The sequence below is a fragment of the Colias eurytheme genome, chromosome 8, assembly GCF_061535395.1.
Source record: "Colias eurytheme isolate Ceu_HAF_F1 chromosome 8, ilColEury1 Martin Lab GWU primary, whole genome shotgun sequence".
NCBI lineage: Eukaryota > Metazoa > Arthropoda > Insecta > Lepidoptera > Pieridae > Colias > Colias eurytheme.
This window is the reverse complement of record NC_142987.1, coordinates 8,761,186-8,783,033: the sequence shown is the minus strand read 5'-3', so window position 1 is coordinate 8,783,033 and position 21,848 is coordinate 8,761,186. Positions and strand designations below refer to the sequence as shown.

The following is a 21,848-nucleotide window of genomic DNA, read 5'->3' as shown; positions in this document are numbered from 1 at the left end:
ATGTTATATGCTGATACGAAATTATTTCATAACCCACGCATCAACGATTCTCTAAAAAAATTGTAAAAAAGCGAAATTCTCTAGAAGGTTCCTCTTCAGTACGATAATAATCAAGCAATTCCGTTGCTAACTCAATTACCTTGCTGAGAATTTTTAACACGATAGGTAAGTACACCAAAACCGACGAGATTTTACTTATAAATTAGATATTTCCGAAGTTTTCAAGTTTACATTGCTGAAGGCATCATTGTTAAAATTATACACATTACAAAATATATGTACATGTTATCGATTTCCTATAAAAAGTATAATTCGTATATTTAAAACGATACGATTACGAAAAAATGAATATTTTATCATAATTTTAACGCTTTAAAGTATGCATGTAAACTAGATTTAAGCGCACTTTTCATTACTTACATATTTTAAGAAAACCGTTACCAGTAAAGATATAATTTATATAGACTTTAAATCCTTAACATAGGAATGTTTTATAATAAAAAAAAAAAAACAGTTTTTCTTTACATATTAGGCGATTAACACACGGCACCGCGCACCGCGGCGGTTGGCAGTGAAGCCCTACGAGGAACGGACCGTTCGACCGCGCGGTCGGGCGGTGTATGTGTGTTTGGTATCAACGGATTTAATAGAAGCCAATGCAACTTGAGAACCGCTTCACCGCCAACCGCGGCGGCACGCGGCACCGTGTGTTCATCGCCTAATCTGCCCACCAGAGACTAAAGAGCAGTAACAGCCCTTTTGTGATTTTTCGTTTTATTAGTGATTCTGAAAGCGGGTTTCTTAAGCTTTCTATTGAATTAACTTACTTATTTCTAAGACTATAAGAATGGTTTTTATTTAACAGTTTTCACTTACTGCAAACGAAAAAAATTAACAATTTGGCGTGATTTCCCAACTAAAATACAGTATAAATTATACTGCAGATTAAAGGATTAAGGTTTCATAACTAAAATGCAGTAAGCAATATAATTTTACAGTTCTTTAGATAGTTTTATATTTCTGGAAAAAAATTAAAAAAAAATTAATACGCAGTAAAATTTACCGCCATACAAGCTATTTTTACTGCAAATTAAGAAAATACAATTTATTGTCACGAACTCCCAACTAAAATGCAGTAAAATCAAAGCTTGTCGCATTTTAGTTGTGAATACTTAACATTCTTTTATCATTATAAACTGACTAACACGCAGTAAAATACAGCATTACTGCAGATTAGTTTGGATAGCATAATGACACAGATATGATTATTCCTAGCTAAAGTGCAGTTAATGTTTTAAATACTGCAACTGTGAACTAGCTATTTTTCTTACTGCACTAGTAAATTGAACACTTTTTTCTTAAAAAACTAACTAAAATGCAGTATTTTTTTGACCTTACTGCATGTTAGTTGGGTTTCTTGACAAAATAACTGATCCAAACGCAGTAATAGGGCTTTTTGCTGCATTTTACTAAGTTTAAAATGGTATTTTTTACAAAAAAGGCTATGCAGTAATAGGCACCAAAAAGAATAAATGGCCATAATAAATTCAGTTATTAAGATATATTTTTTTTTATTGCTTTAACGTGTGAACCTATGCCTTTACAACCTTTCTGCATTCAAATTTTTTTGCTTATCATTCTGTTGATTTTTTAAAATCAATTCTTAACTTTAAATGCGTTTTACTCGAAATCGTGATTTTGCTGTTACTGCACTTTAGTGTATGGTGGGCAGTAATGCAGGCGCTAGACATGTGATCAAATACGCAAATACCTACAAAGTCGCGAAGTGTGGCACTGACATTTGCCTATTTGTTCAAAGTTTGAACACATATTTGAAGTTTGCCGAGTCGAGTCGGTTTTTCTGCGAACATCAAAGTAATCAAACTTCAAAGTTGCTTCAAAGTTTGTGCGCCCTGCCACACTTGTTGCATGTGCGCTCTGAACGGAGCAGTTGTATGCAATTAGTTAATCTGTGAGTGGTATTTTGAGCGTCAATAATGGAGTGGGGTAATGACGCAGTAATAGAATTATTTATTGAGCTACTTCAAACAAAAAAATTAAAGACACTCAAATAAAACAGTCTGACGGAGTCATCAAAATCGTCGTCTATTCTGTGAGCCATCTTTGCGGTAACTGTGCCCGTAAATCATTTGAAATACAAGTCTAGCCGGATACATTTGTGCATATAAAGTTTGATCGAAGTTTTGAAAATGTGTGCTCAAACTTTGATCCCCATGTGTGGCGCCGGCTTTAAGGTATGCTTGTCCTTTTGTGAATTTGCCACAGAGAATTTGCACAAATTATCCTATGAATGCAAACCGTGTATTACGTTCTGCCGAATTGAGAAAAGGTCACGCGTAGGTGAAACACAATTTTCCTACACTTCTTACATTTCTGAATTTATATTCATTCACACTTGAATCGCTTGAAGGTCAGATGCGGTTTTATTCGCATTATTATATTGTCTCGAAAGGAGGAAACGTTATGTATACTTTGTTAAAAAAATATAATAGTATTAATAAACTGAAGGTATTAATAAAAAAAATAAACAACTCGTAATATTGATTTTAAATCGTACCAAACACACATTTACATTTACATTGTACATATCATAATTATTATAGTTAAATAAATAAATAATTGGCCGACATGCCAACGATCTATAACTTACGTAAGTACCTATGTATTTGCAAAGATCTAGTTTATATAATATTTATGGTTAGGGAGCCAGGTGCAAATTTGGTTAACTATTTCCTCTCAAGAGATAATTCGTCAGACGCATGAGAGTATAGTATTATAAAGCCTCGTGAACGTCAGCTGGCGCTCGGTTGGGGGGGTGAGCGGTTGTAGCCTCCCACGCACATAGGAAAAAAAATACATTCATTCATTCATTTCCTCTCAGCTAAAAATTTGTCAAATTGTAGCTAACCCAATATCTCAACGAAAAAAAATAGTCAGCTGGTTACAACATGGTGTATTATACGTCAGCTGGTGTCTCGAACATGAAAGTTAAATTTAAAGAAAAATTTATTTTCCGTTATTTCCTCTCAAACAAAAATTTACCTGATGATAGCTTATATGTAACTGTGGATAAATATATATGTCAGCTGGCTGTATCTTGGTGGAAAAACCGTCAGCTGATACGGGAGGCTACAACCGCTCTTCCCCCCAACCGAGCTCCAGCTGACGTTCACGAGGCTTCATAATACTATACTTAGATGCATTTTACTAATTACCGCTTGAGAGGAACTTGGTCATAAAATCTGCTGCTGGCTCCCGGACCAATATAATATAAAGTGTATGATAATATTAGACCCTAACCAGTACTAACGGAATCAAATAAGCACTCTGAGTAAAGTAAAGCAACATTTTTGCAACAACGTAGCTTCAGGAAATTGAAAATAATATATACCTACTGTGGTTAGGCCCGTTATAGAGAATTGTGGCTGTAGTGAAAATCACGAGAAGAAATACGGCATCAATATCATTCAATATTCCTCTAACATTTTAAATGCAGATAAAATCTTATCATTAGCAGCATTCATCTGTTCACTGCTGAACAGGTTTTATTAATGACATTACTTACTTTTTGAATCAAAACAACAAAATGACATAAAATTAAGAATGCCTATCACACAATGAACAAATAACTAGTTAGTAAAGTTCCTTATAGTTTTTAGGTCAAGACGTTTAAAAGAGAACAAGTTACGAACTAAAACACCAACTTTACTTTCCGTAGAAACTTTATTATGAACAAACTTAATGATATGGAGATGGGAATAGTATCTCGGTATCAGGATATCACGAACACAATAGAAGTGTCACACTGAGGACCGCTGAAGATCGCAATCCATGGCCCCATTGTAAGAATAGCAAACAAAGCATGAAAAGGCGAGATTTGTACATCAGATTAGATAGTCATTTGGCAGTATTATAAAATTTTGATAAACCACATCTTTTCGCAATATTAACAAACTTGCAGTGCAACGTGAACAAATACGTAAATAGTAACAAGATACCAGGATAGCATGAACACAATGGACGTGTCAGACTAAGAATCAACTGCCTACATCCGCAAGTTGCATCTTCGCGGTCCTCGACGCATTGTGAGCGACACAAACAGGTCAGATGAGTAGTCGACATCAGAGTATCCAGGAACTAGGGCAGAATAGTTATTACTCGCTGGATTGTGGCAAGGGTCCTTCGTCTATTTTTATTTTTAAAAATGTTTCAACACCGCGTTGCGCTGGCAAGGTTATGCAGAAATTTTATAGAGGTTATTATTAGATCTTTTATTAGGATTTACGTGTAGTTGTAGCCTGTGGGATTACCTACAGGCTACAACTACACGTATTAACTACTTTTTTGAATTTGAATTTGAATTTGAATTTGAATTTTACTTTTTGGGTAGGACAAAGGTGTCGAGGACAATTGATTGAAAATACTATTGATACAATACCTTGCAGAGCTACCGTTGTTTAAAACAAATCAGCACAACATGCATACGATCCAACTGATATGAAACTTCATAAACGTTGACCCAAATTCAACTGAGACCGTCACTCGTCATAATGGAGCATCGTAATGACATGCAAAACGGTCGGAAACGAAGCAGCCGGGAAAAAGAAATACCGGAAAATGTACCGCTCGGCTAAATGTCCCCAGCAAATGTTCCCATTCAGGTTGAAACCGCTTGTTCCCGAAACCCCCTTTTACGCTCAGCGATCCACGCTTTGTGGCCTACCTCCTAATTGGATGATTCTTAATTGCAACTACAGTTTTAATTTATAAGGACGCTGTAATTATAAAATACTGTTGACTGCAAAAATTAATCCCGCCATTCAAATAGGTGCAAGTGTAAATTAAAATAATTGTGAACGGAAATCGAATTAATTATATCTTAATTAATATGTCCGGGATGAAAATGTCGATAATGATAAAATTCGAACATCCGTACAAAGTGATTCGAAGTTTATCTGATAAGGCTGAGGCAAAAAAGATTCCATTCACAAGTAATGAATTAGAACCGGCAGTATGTACATACGTACTCGTTCCATCACAGGAAATCACCCTTTGAGAGAGCCACATTACTCTTAACTTTGAGTTCAAATGAAATTTAAGAGCCCTTCGGCTTTTACAATCGATCCTTAAGGAATTCTCAAAGGACGTTAGTCAGCACTTGCGTTTAAAGTATTCGGGCTAATTAATCGTCTTACATGTTTTACCAAAAATAAAATACGATAGAAGTTCCAAGAATAATAAATTCAAGCACGTCTGACGTAATTATCCAAGAAAAGCATCACAACCGTTGAGTATTTCTTATAATTGGTATTGAATTCACCACTTTACCATAGAAATTCCATTTCTATTGTCACACAGTAAAGTTATGACCTTGCCGGGCTCCCCTCGGAACCGGTCGTTCCAGAACATACCGGAATGTACGCAAACGACTTACCAGTTCTCTGTAAACTCCGATTCCATATCGTATTTACGACAATAGACCTAAAATAAAGGACCACGTCTTGAGATATTTCAAAAGACTGCAAAACGAGAAACCCTTTTTGTAATGCGACAATCCAACCAGTGTGTATGGACCGGGGTGGCCTTTGCCCTTGAAATTTGGATCAGTGTTCAAAGCGTATAGTTCCATTCATTTAAATATGAAATAATGACTGACTGAATAGAGATGCAAAATCTGAGTATTCTATCTGAAGCCTGTAAAGACTATTCTAATAAATATAGGTGGTATAGTTATTTCTACATTTTACTAGAATAATAATAATCGGCATGTAAGAGGGAAAAATAAATTGGAATAACAAGTTAGCCACTTAATCATAGTATTCAGTTGCATCAATTAATAACTACCGCCAAGCCAAAAGGGGAACAGCATGCGTTGCTTAATCAGATCAAAGATATGACTACGTCAGAGGTTTAAATAACATTTATAATATAAACGGATTTGGAACATTATTTAGTTTCGAAGAAGCTGTTCATGATTCTAAATAGTGAACCATACTAGATATTTCTGACTACTTTATTTAATTGAGAATGGGGCCGCTGAGTTTAGAATATAGAAACGTACCCAATTTAAGAGTCCTGTTTCTATGAGTAGCAACTGAATTTAAAGTGTCGCTTTTAAATATTGTACTTGAATATGATAAACAGGTTGTTAAAATAATAAATATCAGAATATATTCGGCACTAGCGTCACCGTGTATTGAAAGATATCGGCACAATAAGCCCACTAATTCGTTTAGCATTACAACAAGTAATGTGATTACCCATAAAAGCGGCTTTCAGACAAGCGGGCGTGTCTACTAGCATTATTGCTATCCAAGTTTTTTTACCTCGTAGACCATGCGTTTGCAGAATACCAACGCTATTATATCCTATAAAGGTTTTTAAACATATTGTTGGATTTCAATAATACTAATGAACATACGTAATTTACTTATGAAAGATTAATTTCATAATTTGCTCAGTAATACAGCGTATACAGATAGGGGTAGGTTGTCGTTTGGAATGTATTTCAATAAGGTATAAAAGTAAATTGGCCACTTTATCTGGATCTCGAAGATCAGTAGGCAACACGAAATGCCAACATAAACATGCCCATATTATAATTGCTTCGTCTGAATAGCGTACTTTGAACGTTATCCAATTTGCTGACTTTGGTGTTACGATATACATATTTACAATTACATGTACGTGGGAAATCGTTACTCTCATTTAGCGTCACGACTCGACGATACGGGTCCGATGCGGGCGCGTGATTGAATGCTAATGACCAGTGTAAACTATCTCCTGGGTGGCGAAATCGTTGCACTCCTTATCTGACACATGGGGTACCATCAGTTCATTGAAATTGATTTACTTTTACACCGATAGATAAACTTTCATTACCAAACAACCGAAGTTATAAAACTGCTCACAGATAGTCAGAAATTTTTGGTTAAAATCGTACATATTTAACATTTTGCTTATAAAGATATGTTTGCTATTATTACGTCTGGTGTAGATGACATTAAAAATATACACGATCGGAAAGAACATTGCTATCGGAAGCCATAAACCATTCGTGATAATAGTATCGACATTTTATTTAATGAGTAACCATTGGCAGCTTATCACTAGTGAAATTTGTGTTAAATGCTTCATACAACTAAATATATGATGAATTGACGATTATTCTTGGGTTAATTCAATTTTTTTCAGTGAATATAATAATACTTATAAAAAAAAAATCTCTTTAATTTGTATTACATTTTTAGTTTCGAAATTTCTTGCATTCAATACTAAAAAAAGGTCTATTGATCTTAATGAATAATAGTTTTTTAACAATGGGCTTATACAATCAAATATAACTTCAAAGTAATCTATCACATTATCAATCTTGTTCTAAACTAAACAAGCAAGTCGCTTTCACTCAGACAGTGATAAAAAGCTCAGAGCCGATACCCGCTAATTTATACAGCACATAAACATAAGCGTTGAGCAATTTCTAATTCAATAGAACCATCTAGAAAAACAGACGAATTGGATTTTGTTGAGGTTTACGAAAGTTTTGAGAAAAAGAGATTCCTATCTAGAATAAGAATACTGAAGATAACTGAATACAAATGTTTCTACGTCATGAATATCGTAAGAATACCTACAACGTTACTTGAACTAAACATTATGTTAAATGAACTAAACGAAAACTGTGTTGGAGTGTCTGTAATAATTTTTTATTTTACATTTATGTATTATTTTAAATGCGCCTGCCCTTATTGTAAATCAAATAATTATTGTATAATACCGCTGCTTTAAAAAAATTGCGTAGTTTTCAAACTAATAATCGCTTCTCTTATCGCCAGTACAACTAATTAAGCCTGTCCCTTATAGGACACTTTTCCTCACGTCCAAACATTACTTTCTATGTGCAAAGATTGATGTCGATCGACATGACCAGTCTCTATTTGGTGACCATTAATAACTCAATTAACTAGAAATTTCTTATAAAATCTCTCCAACTGTATAACACAAAGTTGATACAAAATAAAAATAAAAATTTAATTTAATACACGAGAAAGTAGTGTTAAAGAGTTGAAAAAAAATATTTAATTAAAAACTAGAAACAAAAATTTAATCATAAAAAGTTCATCATCGCCATCCATCATTACAACCAGAAATCAATTCATATATCAGAAATTTAAGTAAATTACCATTTAAGAATACTTGAGATTGCCATTGAGATATACATATGGAGACGATACCGCCTACATCACTTATGTTCCGCTCAACATACGCCATATGGCGTTGTTGGTTTTTTTTAATGGTTTTAAAGTGAAACGCATCAAATATGCCTTCGTGTGTGTTACGATATTGCACAAATAATACAAATAATACGGAAAAGTGCAAAGGAATAACTTTCATCGGCAAGTACCTAACTAGATAATAATTTTTAAAACTTAGTTAGAGCAAAAAAATGGCGCACAGACTTTGTTTGTGGTGTCTCCTCCATACGCAGTAATATAATCTCAATGGAGATTGCACATTTAAATTAGTTAAAACAAAGCTGAAGCCAATTGCATAAGTTTTTGTATGCTCTTTGTTTTCAACAAATGCGATAGTTTCACGAAAGAAAAATCATACAACCGGTTTTAGCTGATACAAACCTAAATCTTGAAAGTATGTATCAAAATAACATTGTTAAAGGTTTATGTATAAAGAGTAAAGTTATCTTTGATAAATACACTGTCTAACATAAAAATAATTTTTCAATTCAAACTAAATACCAAAAGTTTAGCTCCATCAAATAAATAAACAAATAAACTTACCAGCTTGATAATTGTACATTAGCAATATCTATAATCAACATAAGATTTCTATTACAAGAAACCTTATATTTGCAGGAGTAATCGAAAACAATGTTTGTCCTAATTCAAAACAAATATTTATAGAAGACCTTGCACTAGAAACGATAGTGTCTGTGACTCACAAAAATAACTTTTATTTGTATTTTCTAACTCGCGTTGCGGAGCATACCAAATCAATTATTTTTATTGCCCGCCATTTAAACACATGGCTATTATGAATTACAACAGAATATTTAGAAATTATGACTAAAACAATGATGGTGTAAACATAGGGCTTTATTTGCAATAAGGATACAGGTGATCTCATATTTTTAACTTCAGATTTTTGTTATGTAGTTATCAGTATTTAACCCCCAGTAGATGTTGTTCTGCCCTATTACCCCGTTTTCGTGTTTTATCTCCATAAAAACCGCTAAAAACTGCTGCCTCAACAAAAATGTTAGATATTTAAAACATTGGTATTTAGGTACTTGTTGAATTTCCAAAATCATTATTAATGCATACTTGATAACTTTATGTCCCTCACTAAGATAAATCTCCATTTAACTCTGCATGAGCAAAGACTAAACCGTGATGAAAAATCAACTTGGAGAAGACTTTAAATTCTGTATTTCTCAAGCATAAAGGGTTCTAATAAACACAGATTGTTCAAAGTTGCATGACATCATCTAATAACTAACAAACGGAGCTTTAATAAAACAGTTTACCTGCAGATATGAGGTCAAGGAAGATAGCTAGTGCATTTATAAATATTATTCTTAATTATTCATGAAGAAGGTTATTTTATGCAAATCTACATGATTATTGTGGGTTGTAAAAGACTAATTAGTTACTAAAACAATAAAAATGTTTGAAACTGCAAAATTAATTAAATTTTCTCAAACAACATTTGCAATAATTGGTCATTTTCAATAATTTAAATACTTTATGGCTTTCTATCATGACACAACAATTTTACTGACTAGTTTTTATATTGATTTCCTAAATATCAAGATCTAATGTTGTGTAAATATTATAATCTAATTTAAGAGAGAATGCTGGCAATGGAGACTGTATAAGTTTTACCAGATATAAATTATTATTTGTGTTTGTTCACAACATAAATAAATTATATTCTTAACAAGTGTAATCGTACAGGTAACTATTATAATTATTATAAAACAGGTTAATGTGTTATGTTGTAAGTCTTGTCGATTATCATATGAAAGCATAGCAAATCTTATCTGTAAGATAAGCGCAATCACTGATAAGCTTTAACAAATTATAATACAGTCTACATTATACTGAGTTTTAAACATATTTTCTTTACAACTCGTCATCGTCAGAGATTTCATATCGTAATTTATCTGAAGAAAAAAGCGTAACAAAAACAAGGTTATTTATGAGCCGTACCACTCACGCTTCTCAACAGCTTTAAAATATTGGAGGCAGCTTAAATACAACGTGATAAATTGCTTGAACTCCATAGTCGCACAGGGTTAATATGATGATTTCAATAAACATGACGTCAGTTACAATAACGAGAACATAATATAAAAAACTATTCTTTATACATACCCATCGCCAACGACGACACACTTGATCGCCTGCATTTCTGTTCAAAAATCCGTATCGTATATCCGTAGCAATAATAAAACAACACGATTATCACACAGAAGGCTTCGAAGCAATCTCAAATCGTTACTCACTACACAATCACGTCTTAATAGCTATGTAAATACATAACATTGATCATCAGCACTTATTTGATACAAAACTGTTCTTATACAACAACTCAATTTTCATAATATATCCTGTTAACAAATTAAAACACAATTCACAAATGATTACTGAAGTTCACTACACAGCAACAGATTCGCCGATGGCGATTGCCATTTGCCGATTACCGATTACGTTACGTCCGCAGAGTAGGCAACTAAGTACCACAGACAGTAGAACAAAGAAAAACGTTTGATATTCTCTTTGGTGAACACTAAAATAAAGCGCCTTATTCACGGTCTATCTTGCTGTACGTCCCGCCAAGGTCATACACGATGCACGACTTTATTTAAAATTGTTTATTTCAATATTGTTACGTAATGTCTTTGAGTTCAAAAACAATAATTTTATTTAATCAATACGCCAAAAACTTAGTAAATTAAATAGCAATTAAAATAAAATTATGGAAACCCACTGACTAGAATATATATTTTAAACATATAAAGAATAACCACAAATTGACTGACCATTTGACCATTTGCATGTCTATATTTCCGTGCCATTTGCGTGGAAAATTATTCAAACTAGGTAATATTTTCTTCAACTGGCAACAATCAATAGATGCTGTTCGAATTCAACTGTCTCTCGAAGGGTACGATAACTTTTTCTTGGATACTGTGACTTGTTTGTTCAATATAATGCTGAAAAACAAAAAATATTTCCGAAAGAAAGCCTGAAGGAATAGATTATTATTTTCTTCTAAATAATTCTTCTGAGTAACATCAAGGTCTTTGTTGTGGACCACAACTCAACATACAACCTTGTGGTGTCATTTTGGCATTTATCATTACTTGCTCTGTGGCATTTATGATTTGTGGCTTCAGAGCCACAATTTGAAATTTAACAAGTACAATAATTATTTAATTAAGGAGATCATAAAATGACGGGTAATTTGTCGGATAGTGGTCGGGTATGTCGAGTTTGATAATCATTAAAAACCTAATAATATAAAAACTAAATCACAAATTAGTGTTTTTTTTTTTATAATTTTTATAATTAAAAGTTTTATAATTTTTAATTAATTATGTCTAAGACGCATTTGTTCACTAGCCAATTCTCATGTGTGATTATAATTAGTCTTAGATCAGTAGTGAATTTAGCGCTTTTTTTTGTTTTTATGGTCAGACCTGTTATTCGAAAAGCAAATTTTGTAAAAATAGTCGTATTAAAATTTAAATGCTAACTAGTAGTTTTTTTTTCAATAATTTCAGGCATTTTATTAAATATAACCAAGTATAACTATTTTCTTTAATTTTGTTCTATGGCAATATTTGTATTTTCTTTTTGTACTTACTGGCTACTCTATAATTTATTGAAAAATTGCTAGTCTGTGCGAGACTCGCATGGCGTTATTGTGTATTTATAGCGCGGTATAGGGTACAGATGTTCTATTCGCGGTATAGCGTGATCCCATACTCATTTATTGAAGCAATGGCCAAAGGTCAAAAAGAAAGTATCGAAAGGGGTGATTTACCAAATCCTGAATCCAGAAGTACAGATAATGAGGATGGGGAATCTAACCAGGAACAACTTCTCGATATCGGTGAACACTATTTAGTGAGGCGTGTCGATGACTCATGGCGGCCGGCTGAGATAATTCAGACGCGCTACAATGCTTCGGAATCGTGCTACGAATATTATGTGCATTATGTCGGATGTGATAGAAGATTGGATGAATGGGTTCCTCGCCACAGGATTATGTCAGATAGATTTGATGGGTGTGAACAATCGAGTAATAACGCTGATCTTTTATTGACCGACAAATCTGGGCGCAAAATAACGCGCAATCAAAAACGCAAACATGATGAAATTAATCATGTTCAGAAAACCTATGCGGAAATGGACCCGACAACAGCGGCGCTTGAGAAGGAGCACGAAGCTATTACTAAAGTAAAGTATATTGATAGGATTCAATTCGGTAAATATGAGATCGATACCTGGTATTTTAGTCCTTACCCAGAGGAGTATGGTAAACAGTCAAAGTTGTTTATCTGCGAGTTTTGTTTGAAATATATGAGGTTGGAGAAAACATTCAGATATCATATAGGCGATTGTCCGCAGCGGCAGCCACAGGGGACTGAGATATACAGAAAGGGAACTTTAGCCATATTTGAAGCAGATGGCAAAGAGCACAAACTCTATTGTCAAAACTTATGTTTATTGGCAAAACTGTTTCTGGACCACAAGACACTGTACTTTGACATTGAACAGTTTATGTTCTACACTCTTTGTGAGGTTGACAAACACGGGGCACACTTGGTTGGTTATTTCTCAAAGGAAAAGGATTCTCCAGAAGGAAACAATGTTGCCTGTATATTGACACTGCCACCGTTCCAACGCCAAGGATATGGGAAACTACTCATTGCTTTTAGTTATGAGCTATCAAGATTAGAGAAAGTGGTGGGCAGTCCGGAAAAGCCTTTATCGGATTTGGGTAGGCTGAGCTACAGGTCCTATTGGTCCTATGTTATTTTGGAAGTCTTGAGTGTAACAAGAGGCATTTTGAGTATAAAAGACCTCAGCCAAATGACTGGTATTGCGCCTACCGACATTATAACGACTCTGCAGGTTATGAATATGGTGAAATATTGGAAAGGTCAGCATGTGGTCTGCGTTACCCCAAAGATGGTGACCGAACAACTTGCCAGTTCATATTTTAAGAAGCCTCGTTTGACGGTGGATCCCACAGCCATTCGTTGGACGCCACCGAGCAAACAAGGTCCAGCTGCTAAGTCTAAGAAGTAATTATACTCAATATCATATTTTTAATGTTAAGAATAAAAGAAATCAATCATCAATAGTAGTTGACAAAGAACGGAAGACCATCGTCTTTTGTCTCTATAGTGTTTTCAACATTTGTGTGATTAATTAAAAGTATTATACATTTTAGTGAACATTAGTAGGCAATTCTCTGTTTTATCTTCAATACATTAGGAATAACACTATTAAATAAGCAATTGTTTCTGGTACATGTGTCGATGTTATATTTCATAGAAGTCTTAACACAGAATCTAAATTTAAATTGATTTAGGCGGCTACATAATCAATGAAAGTAGTTATTGTCCATCATTATACATGATAACTTAAAAGTTAAAATCTTCAATTACGTGGCTAAGTGTTTCATAGTAGTTTATGAAGAAGTGTGTCACAGATGTGTTTTAGGTAACATTAAGGCCGGGACTCCACCAAAGCGGAGACGAGACGAGCGGAGAGGAGATGTTTTTTAAACAACCAATAGAATTGAGTTATTGACACGTCTCCTCTCCGCTCAGCTTCAGTGGAGATCGCTGTGCGGAGATGTGTAATATTTGTATGTCGCGATGGAAGCGGAGATGTGAGCTGTGCGCGGACGACGCGCAGTGAATGGTACGGGAGCTATTAACGTTGAAAAAGAAGTCATTTTAGTATAGCTGGTTTTTTTATATATTGTTCCTCTAGCTATTTCGGTTAGAGTCCGCGCAGTCTGGCTGGCCGGAGTGGTTGCGTTCAGTAGTGCGCATCTTATCTGCACAGGAAATTATCCTTAATTTAAAGTCATTTTTTAACGCGTAATTTTTAAACTTTTGCCTTTAGATAGATCCATCAATCATAATTTTTTTATTGCAAGACGTTTTTTTCGTTGTTAAATAGGTGCCAGACGCAATTTTTAATTTCGTTTTTATAAAAAATTCAAATTATTTTAGAATGTCTGTAAATTTCATATTATGTTCTTCAAACATAATATAATCTAAAATTAATTAGCCAGACGCTAATTCGATTGTTAAGTATTAAATATGTACAAATAAAAACGTAGTGAAAGTAGGTAAGTATAACAATTTGATGATTGTGTATATGGAGAGATAGTTTAAAGTGCAAGAGAGATAGAAAGGGTCGGCCGCGAAAATTAAATAACAATAAAAAATAACTTCTTTTTTTCGAAAATATACCTAAGATGCATAGAAATTGAATTGTTCCTACAGCTCTAGGATTCCCTGTGTTGTGGGAACAAGTACCTTCCATTGGTACATTTTATTCCTTAGGCTAAAAAATAAACTATTAGGGTACATCAACAATCTTCTATACAAAACAATTTTTTTATTACTTATCTATTAAGTTATGGGTTTAAATGAAAACAGCGATTACGTACATAAACTTATGTATATTGTTTCCAATAGCACATTGTCTAATACCACACATTACACACCGCGTACAAGAAGAAAAAGAACCACAAACAAAATACAGTGTTGCCAATACAAGTTAAATTTTCTAATATATATCTAATATTAACTAGCGACCCGCCCGGCCCTGGCTTCGTACGGGTGCAATAATCGCTAAATACACTACAGAAAAACTGTGAACGTTGAATATAAAAACATAGCGGCCCGCTCCGGCTTCGCACGGGTATAAAATATATAGCCGGGCGGCCGGCTGGTACCGCCGCAAACGCTACGTCCCGCAATTTTTAAATCTGTAATATCTTCGAAAATATTCACTTAAATCATACGGTGTAAAAGGCCATATAGATCTATATTAAATGAACAATGTATTCAAGGTCTTTAATTGGTTAAGGATTAATGCTGTATTGGTTAAAATCGCTTCGAAAATTAGCCATTATTTGTCGTAAAAAGTAAATGACAAAAAAGTTATTGTGGGTTATCCATAAGAGATAGACATATACCATCACGGACTTTTCTGTAGACCTTTTCAATGTGTACTATAGTTAGTACATTATTTTGATAAAACTCGTAGGGTGCCTGCGTTTGCACTGTAAGTGGAAAAAATGTAATTATTTACGAAATCACATTAGAAACCTCAAAAATAACAGTACTTCTCCACTATTTAATGGATGTTATTATACATATAAACCCCCCACTTGAATCACTCTATCTATTTAAAAAAACCACATCAAAATCCGTTGCGTAGTTTCAAAGATTTAAAGAGACATAGGGACAGAGAAAGCGACTTTGTTTTATACTATGTAGTGATGATGATAACAATATTAATTCATTAATCTTAATTCTTAATATATATATACATAAATCTCGTGTCATAATGTTTGTCCTCAATGGACTCCTAAACCACTTAACCGATTATAATAAAATTCGCACACCATGTGCAGTTCGATCCAACTTGAGAGATAGGATAGTTTATACATGTAGGTACCATACGGGCGAAGCCGGGGCGGACCGCTAGTATACCTATATAAATTCATGCTAACTACTTTAGTTAAATTCAATACAAACTTAAACATGCGAGTGTGTGTGTGTTCACGTGTGTGTGTCGTGTGTGGTGTGGTGTGTGTGTGTTGTGTGTGTGTATGTGTGTACATCAATATTGAAACAAACTTTCTAGTTGTTTACAGATGATGGAATATTGGAAAACAATAACAATTCCTTAGACGATAACATAAATATTTCTAAATATTCATAAATAATTCTGACAGTGTGAGGAAAGATGATGATGATGATGATTATGAAGATGGCTTTTTAAATTTAACAATGTAATTGTTTAACCTTCATTGATAAAGTTTTTATTCCATTCTTTTCAATGTATGGTAACTTTAATTTATTTTTCACTTTTATGTTTATTTTTTGCACGCCTCATAAGCGAAGCGTTGAGGTGGGTACTACTGTCGCTTCGCGCAAAACATCTGATTTTTCAAACTTAAAATGTCTTTATGTATCATACATTGCACTTGTAAGATAATACATACACACACATATTAAGAAAAAACACTATTTTTAACGTTCATGATATTTTTGATGTCATTTTTGTTATTTAAACTAGTTAAAAAACAGTTTAAAAAAGTTCTGTCTTGGACGTCCGTGTGTCTGTATGTGCGGATCCTTTTTCTTGTTAACACGATAGCGACCGAAATACTTTACTAATCGAATCTTTTTTTTTCTCTTACGCTTGAGTATGCTCAGGAATAGAACCCTTTCATTTTTCAGGGTCTGATTCGATGTGGTTTAATTGTTATTAAATAAACAAAAAAAAACTCGGCTGTTTTTTTTTTTTTTTTTTTTGAAGTGAATTTTTATATTTTTATTGAAATTGATTCCAGAAGATTACTGGGAACTTTAAAAATTCATTTTGTTACTTTTATTAGTAGGTACGATCCTTATAAGTATTTTAGTGTATTCAACCAACTTAAAAAAGTGTGACTATTTTACAACAATTTGAATATGAATTGTATTATTGTATACAATATCGAAGCTTTTTAAGAAATGTATAAAATACTTTTTTAAGAATTATTATCATACATAATATTATGTTACCGGCAATATATTAAAACCGGCATTGTATGCAATTCTTAGTAAATGTATGTTATTCCGAGAAACAGTCGGAATGAAATAAATTAAATTCGTCACATTACCTACTTATATCTTTAAATCTGAACTTTTCCTAAGTAGCAAACACATTTGCAAATGTGGGTGGTTTTTGGGGTAGCTATTAACCAATATGAGGTCAAAACTAAAATCCAAGATGGCGCCGACGAAAATTTGAAATCTTTTCGTCATGGGTGTCAATTTCATGGTTTTTGGGGTAGCTATTAACGAATATGAGGTCAAAACTATAATCCAAGATGGCGCTGATGAAAATTTGACTTTTTTTCGTGATGGGTGTCATTTTCATGGTTTTTGGGGTAGCTATTAACGAATATGAGGTCAAAACTAAAATCCAAGATGGCGCCGACAAAAAATTTACATCTTTTCGTCATGGGTGTCATTTTCATGGTTTTTGGGGTAGCTATTAAACAATATGAGGTCAAAATTAAAATTCAAGATGGCGCCGACGAAAATTTTACATCTTTTCGTCATGGGTGTCATTTTCATGGTTATTGGGGTAGCTATTAACCAATATGAGGTCAAAACTAAAATCCAAGATGGCGCCGACGAAAATTTTACATATTTTCGTCATGGGTGTCATTTTCATGGTTATTGGGGTATCTATTAACCAATATGAGGTCAAAACTAAAATTCAATATGGCGCCGACGAAAATTTTACATCTTTTTTCTCTTACGCTTGAGTATGCTCAGGAATAGTTCCCTTTCATTTTTCAGGGTCTGATTCGATGTGGTTTAATTGTTATTAAATAAACAAAAATAATAATTAATAAATAATTATTAAAAAAAAATTATGAGGCGTGCACTTTTGGATTTTCCAAACTATTTTCATTTTAGCTTTTATTTATAAGAACAAGTGTAAATAATATTGTATTCTTGCAATTATTTCCTGTCGCATAGTTAAAATACACTAGCTGATGAGCTGCATGCTTCATTACTTTTTTTTATTTATACACATTATTTAATACTTAACAATCGAATTAGCGTCTGGCTAATTAATTTTAGATTATATTATGTTTGAAGAACATAATATGTAATTTACAGACATTCTAAAATAATTTTAATTTTTTATAAAAACGAAATAAAAAATTGCGTCTGGCACCTATTTAACAACGAAAAAAACGTCTTGCAATAAAAAAATTATGTCTAATGGATCTATCTAAAGGTAAAATATTAAAAATTACGCGTTAAAAAATGACTTTAAATTAAGGAAATTATCCTGTGCAGATGAGATGCGCACTAAAAAACGCAACCACTGCGACCAGCCAGACAGCCCGGACTCTAACCGAAATAGCAAGAGGAACAGTATATCAAAGAACCAACTATACTAAAATGCTCACTTGTCAACGTTGGTAGCTCCTATACGAGAAGACGAGAGATGTGAGCGGCGTGCAGTGAGCGATGTCACCCTCCCCCCTCTCGCCCGCTAGCAACCCGCAGAACCCCGCGCGCGCGCCGGCCGGCCACACAGCACAGCACACAGCACACCGCACACATCTCCGCTTTGGTGGAGTCCCGCGAGCTGAAAAACATCTCTTCTCGCACAGCACACAGCACACCGCACACATCTCTGCTTTGGTGGAGTCCCGGCCTTATTGTCAGTTTAAACATTTTAAGTGTTTTTCGGTGTAAATTTCCCATAAAACCTATCGTGTTTTCCTATCCATGCTAATTTGTTATTGTAACTATGAATAAACTATACCTAGACATAAGAAAACAAGACTACTCTTAAGATAATAAAAAATATATAAGATTTAACATTAATAAAACTTGTAGTACCTAACAACCCTAACTAAATCTGTAATATTTTATTATTTACCTACTCGATTTCTGAATGTGGTTAAAATTTGTTGCATGTTTATTTTAAAGTACGTACTCAGATCAGTTCACTTAAATTCAATTCAGTTCCTGTGTTATTAGTGATATTATTTAATGCCTAGATTTAGTATCAATACTAGGCTTATAAATATTTTGTAATGTTTTAAACATTAATATTCAGTTCAAGCTAAGCTTATGTAGATGCCTCCATATTATGTAATAAGAACAATTATATTTTTAAGTTCTCAATAAGTGTATTTTTATAATCTTATTCTAAATTTGTCACTGTATGTGTCAGATTGTTGTGAAAAATCTTTCATGTTTTTTTTTTAGATTCTGTGAATCATTGATTTTGTGATAACCTAGCTTAAGAATAATGTGTTAATGTGGAATAAACCCTGTTGAAAATAATATTTATTGTTATTTTATTAGTCTCCTTTTTAAATCTTTATTTAAAGGGCCTAAGACCTTGTCCAGAAGAAGCTGATTCGTCGAAAATTTTTCGCAAGAATAAATTCCCGCGCAGCGCGCTAGTGAGACATTAGGCACGGCGTCCACAAGCAACGCGCGAATTCAAAATACGCGCGTAACTTGTTGCGTCCAGTTAAGCGCGCAACTGGAATGAATTCGTCCCCAAATGCTCAGCAATCTTGCGTGATTCGCATGAGAGTATCGCGACGAATTCGCCCTTTCTGGACAAGCCCTAATCGATTTTTGGTTTCAAACTCCATTGAGAGTACAGTACCTACCACAGATTAGTGAATAACTATATATGTGCATAAATACTACGTTATGTGGAGTTTACAGGGGAAAACAGGCAAATCGGTAAATCGAAAGTCAGGTGGAATCCCACTATAGCGGCACTGTAGCGGAGAGGCGCGTTGTGGGCTGTGGCAGCGGAGGGGCGCGTGGCGGAATAAATTCCCGGGGAGTTGTCGCGACGCGGCGCTATAATAGTACAGCTATAACAGAGCCTTGTACTTCATAAGAAACACTGTTGCTTATGAAGTACAGGCAATTAAAAATATTTTTGCTGCAAGAGCAAAAATATTTTTCATTGCCTGTAAAAAGCGTGAAATCGCTAAATAGGCTTCTCTTTACAGCACTAAACATCACATTCTCGACAGATGGCGCAATATTAAAAATGTTATATCTACAATGTATACGACTTCTATATGGCGCATGGAGGGTAATGAATTACTAATGATTATTATTTTCTTTGACCACACGAGTCAGGCGGCAGGAGCAAAACTAGTACTGTGCTAGTACATATTAGATATAGTATAAGTAATTAAAAAAACTGCTTTATATATATACTTTTTACTAACTGTAACTACGTGTTTCGTATAAATAATAAGGATTGTTAAAAAATAAAACACCAATATGACAATACCTATACTGAATTTATTTCCATTATTCCATTTACATTTACATAATATAACGGAATGCGATATACAACAGATTCATAAGCTCCGGAATATAATTATTACTTCTCTTTAGAATCATACTTATTGTGCGTCTTAAAATTAAATTCAATAATGAACTCAAAAAATAAAGCACATTATTCCGTATTTCATGCATGAATGGTTTCTATAATAATTCTAGACGTTTATTGCCTCATTCCAAAGTAATAATTATATTTCGCAAGTTACAATTTCTACTAATAAAAATAACTGTCTTTGGTTACATTTGTAACATACAAGAGGATGTACAACTTGAAATCTCTCCATACCTAAACATGATAATAGTTTTAAGCCATACACACACGAGTGAACAATCGGATATTTAAGTACAATTATTAACAGCTCGTTACTAAGATTTACGCCATAAATATAAGGGTGTATACAGATACGATAAATACGAGTGATAAAAATCACATGCATGAACATAATATGGTATAGAATACAATGCGCGTTAGTTTTTCCGACAGTTTTTCCACAAAATGCATCAAACCCAATCAAGAATAGCACTTCTTCGTACATATTGTATGTGAAAATTTTCATCGTATTTGTACCTGCACAACCCTTTCACTAAACACTGTTAGCATTAAATTCAACATTTATTTTTTTGTATTTTTTCTTTATCACCAGAACAGTTTCTAAAATATTAGAGCTAGGTACTACCATAATATACGTCTATGTAGGTACTTAACTCTGCGAATTGAAAAAATAATATATTAAAAATATAATATGGCCATATTGCATAATATGTTTCATGTCAAATTTCACTAAAATTACACTAAATATAAATAAATAATATTATTAATACTGTTATTTTACACCTAGAAGCTGGTTACACTCTAAATACACGACTGATATGATATACTACTCAAATTTAAATAATAACAATAATATTAACAAGATTCTTTCCTACAGAGTGAGAAATGATTACGATACGAAAAATGTATTTGCTAGTACAGAGCCAAACTTGAATTCGTATTGCATCAAATCCTTCATCTTTGGTTATTTCCTAACCAATATAATAAATACTTTATTGCTAAAGTTTTTACGAATAACAGTGCAAGCTATGGAAGTGAAAACAACTACCGTCTAATTATAAAAATATAACAAATAGCTATAGAACCTTTTAGTGTTAATAAAATAAAAAGACGTTCTATAGGCCAGTTAAAAAATATTTTTCACAGGAGATTTACAGATAATCCAAGTTAACATCGATATAAGCTGGCAACACCAACATTGTCTATTACGCACATCACCACAACGATTTAAGCTTTGTACTTAAATTTTAGACCTTGCAACATTATACTTACTTCGCTAGAATAAACCTTTTACACTACATTTCTTAGGATACAAGTTAAATATTTTAAGTCGTAAACTAACACTGTTTTCAGGATATAAAATCAATATATGAAACGGGAAAATTTATATTAAATTCAGATCGTAATAATACAAATTTAACGTTTGAAATGCACATTTTAATACATACATCAGATGTTGTAATTTAATATATTTAAAACAAAATAATAAAACATGTTTTACAATTTTTCCTTGATATTATTTCGAAAGACAACTTCAAATTCGAGTAGATATATTTAAGCTTATTCGATATGCCATTCAACGATTACTAT

General features: G+C 33.3%; 2 protein-coding genes across 2 annotated transcripts in view; one reads left to right on the top strand and one right to left on the bottom strand.

Moving 5' to 3' along the window:
• Nucleotides 1–10,738, bottom strand: part of Rac1 (ras-related protein Rac1) — a 40,489-nt gene extending 29,751 nt beyond the window's left edge. Inside the window, exon 1 of the mRNA XM_090104873.1 lies at nt 10,416–10,738. Within this exon, the coding sequence (XP_089960999.1) occupies nt 10,416–10,450 (35 nt within the window). The 5' untranslated portion in view covers nt 10,451–10,738. The remainder of the gene's footprint in view (nt 1–10,415) is intronic.
• Nucleotides 10,739–11,930: 1,192 nt separating this feature from the next.
• Nucleotides 11,931–13,953, top strand: LOC149906689 (histone acetyltransferase KAT8-like). The gene has a single exon (XM_090104852.1). It carries the CDS (start codon nt 12,000–12,002, stop codon nt 13,359–13,361), a length of 1,362 nt encoding a protein of 453 aa, XP_089960978.1. The 5' UTR covers nt 11,931–11,999; the 3' UTR covers nt 13,362–13,953.
• The last annotated feature ends 7,895 nt before the right edge of the window (nt 13,954–21,848 follow it).

What these genes read in the sequence shown, in the direction of transcription:
- LOC149906689 (XM_090104852.1), top strand. Translation starts at nt 12,000, where the DNA reads ATGTTCTATTCGCGGTATAGCGTGATCCCATACTCATTTATTGAAGCA.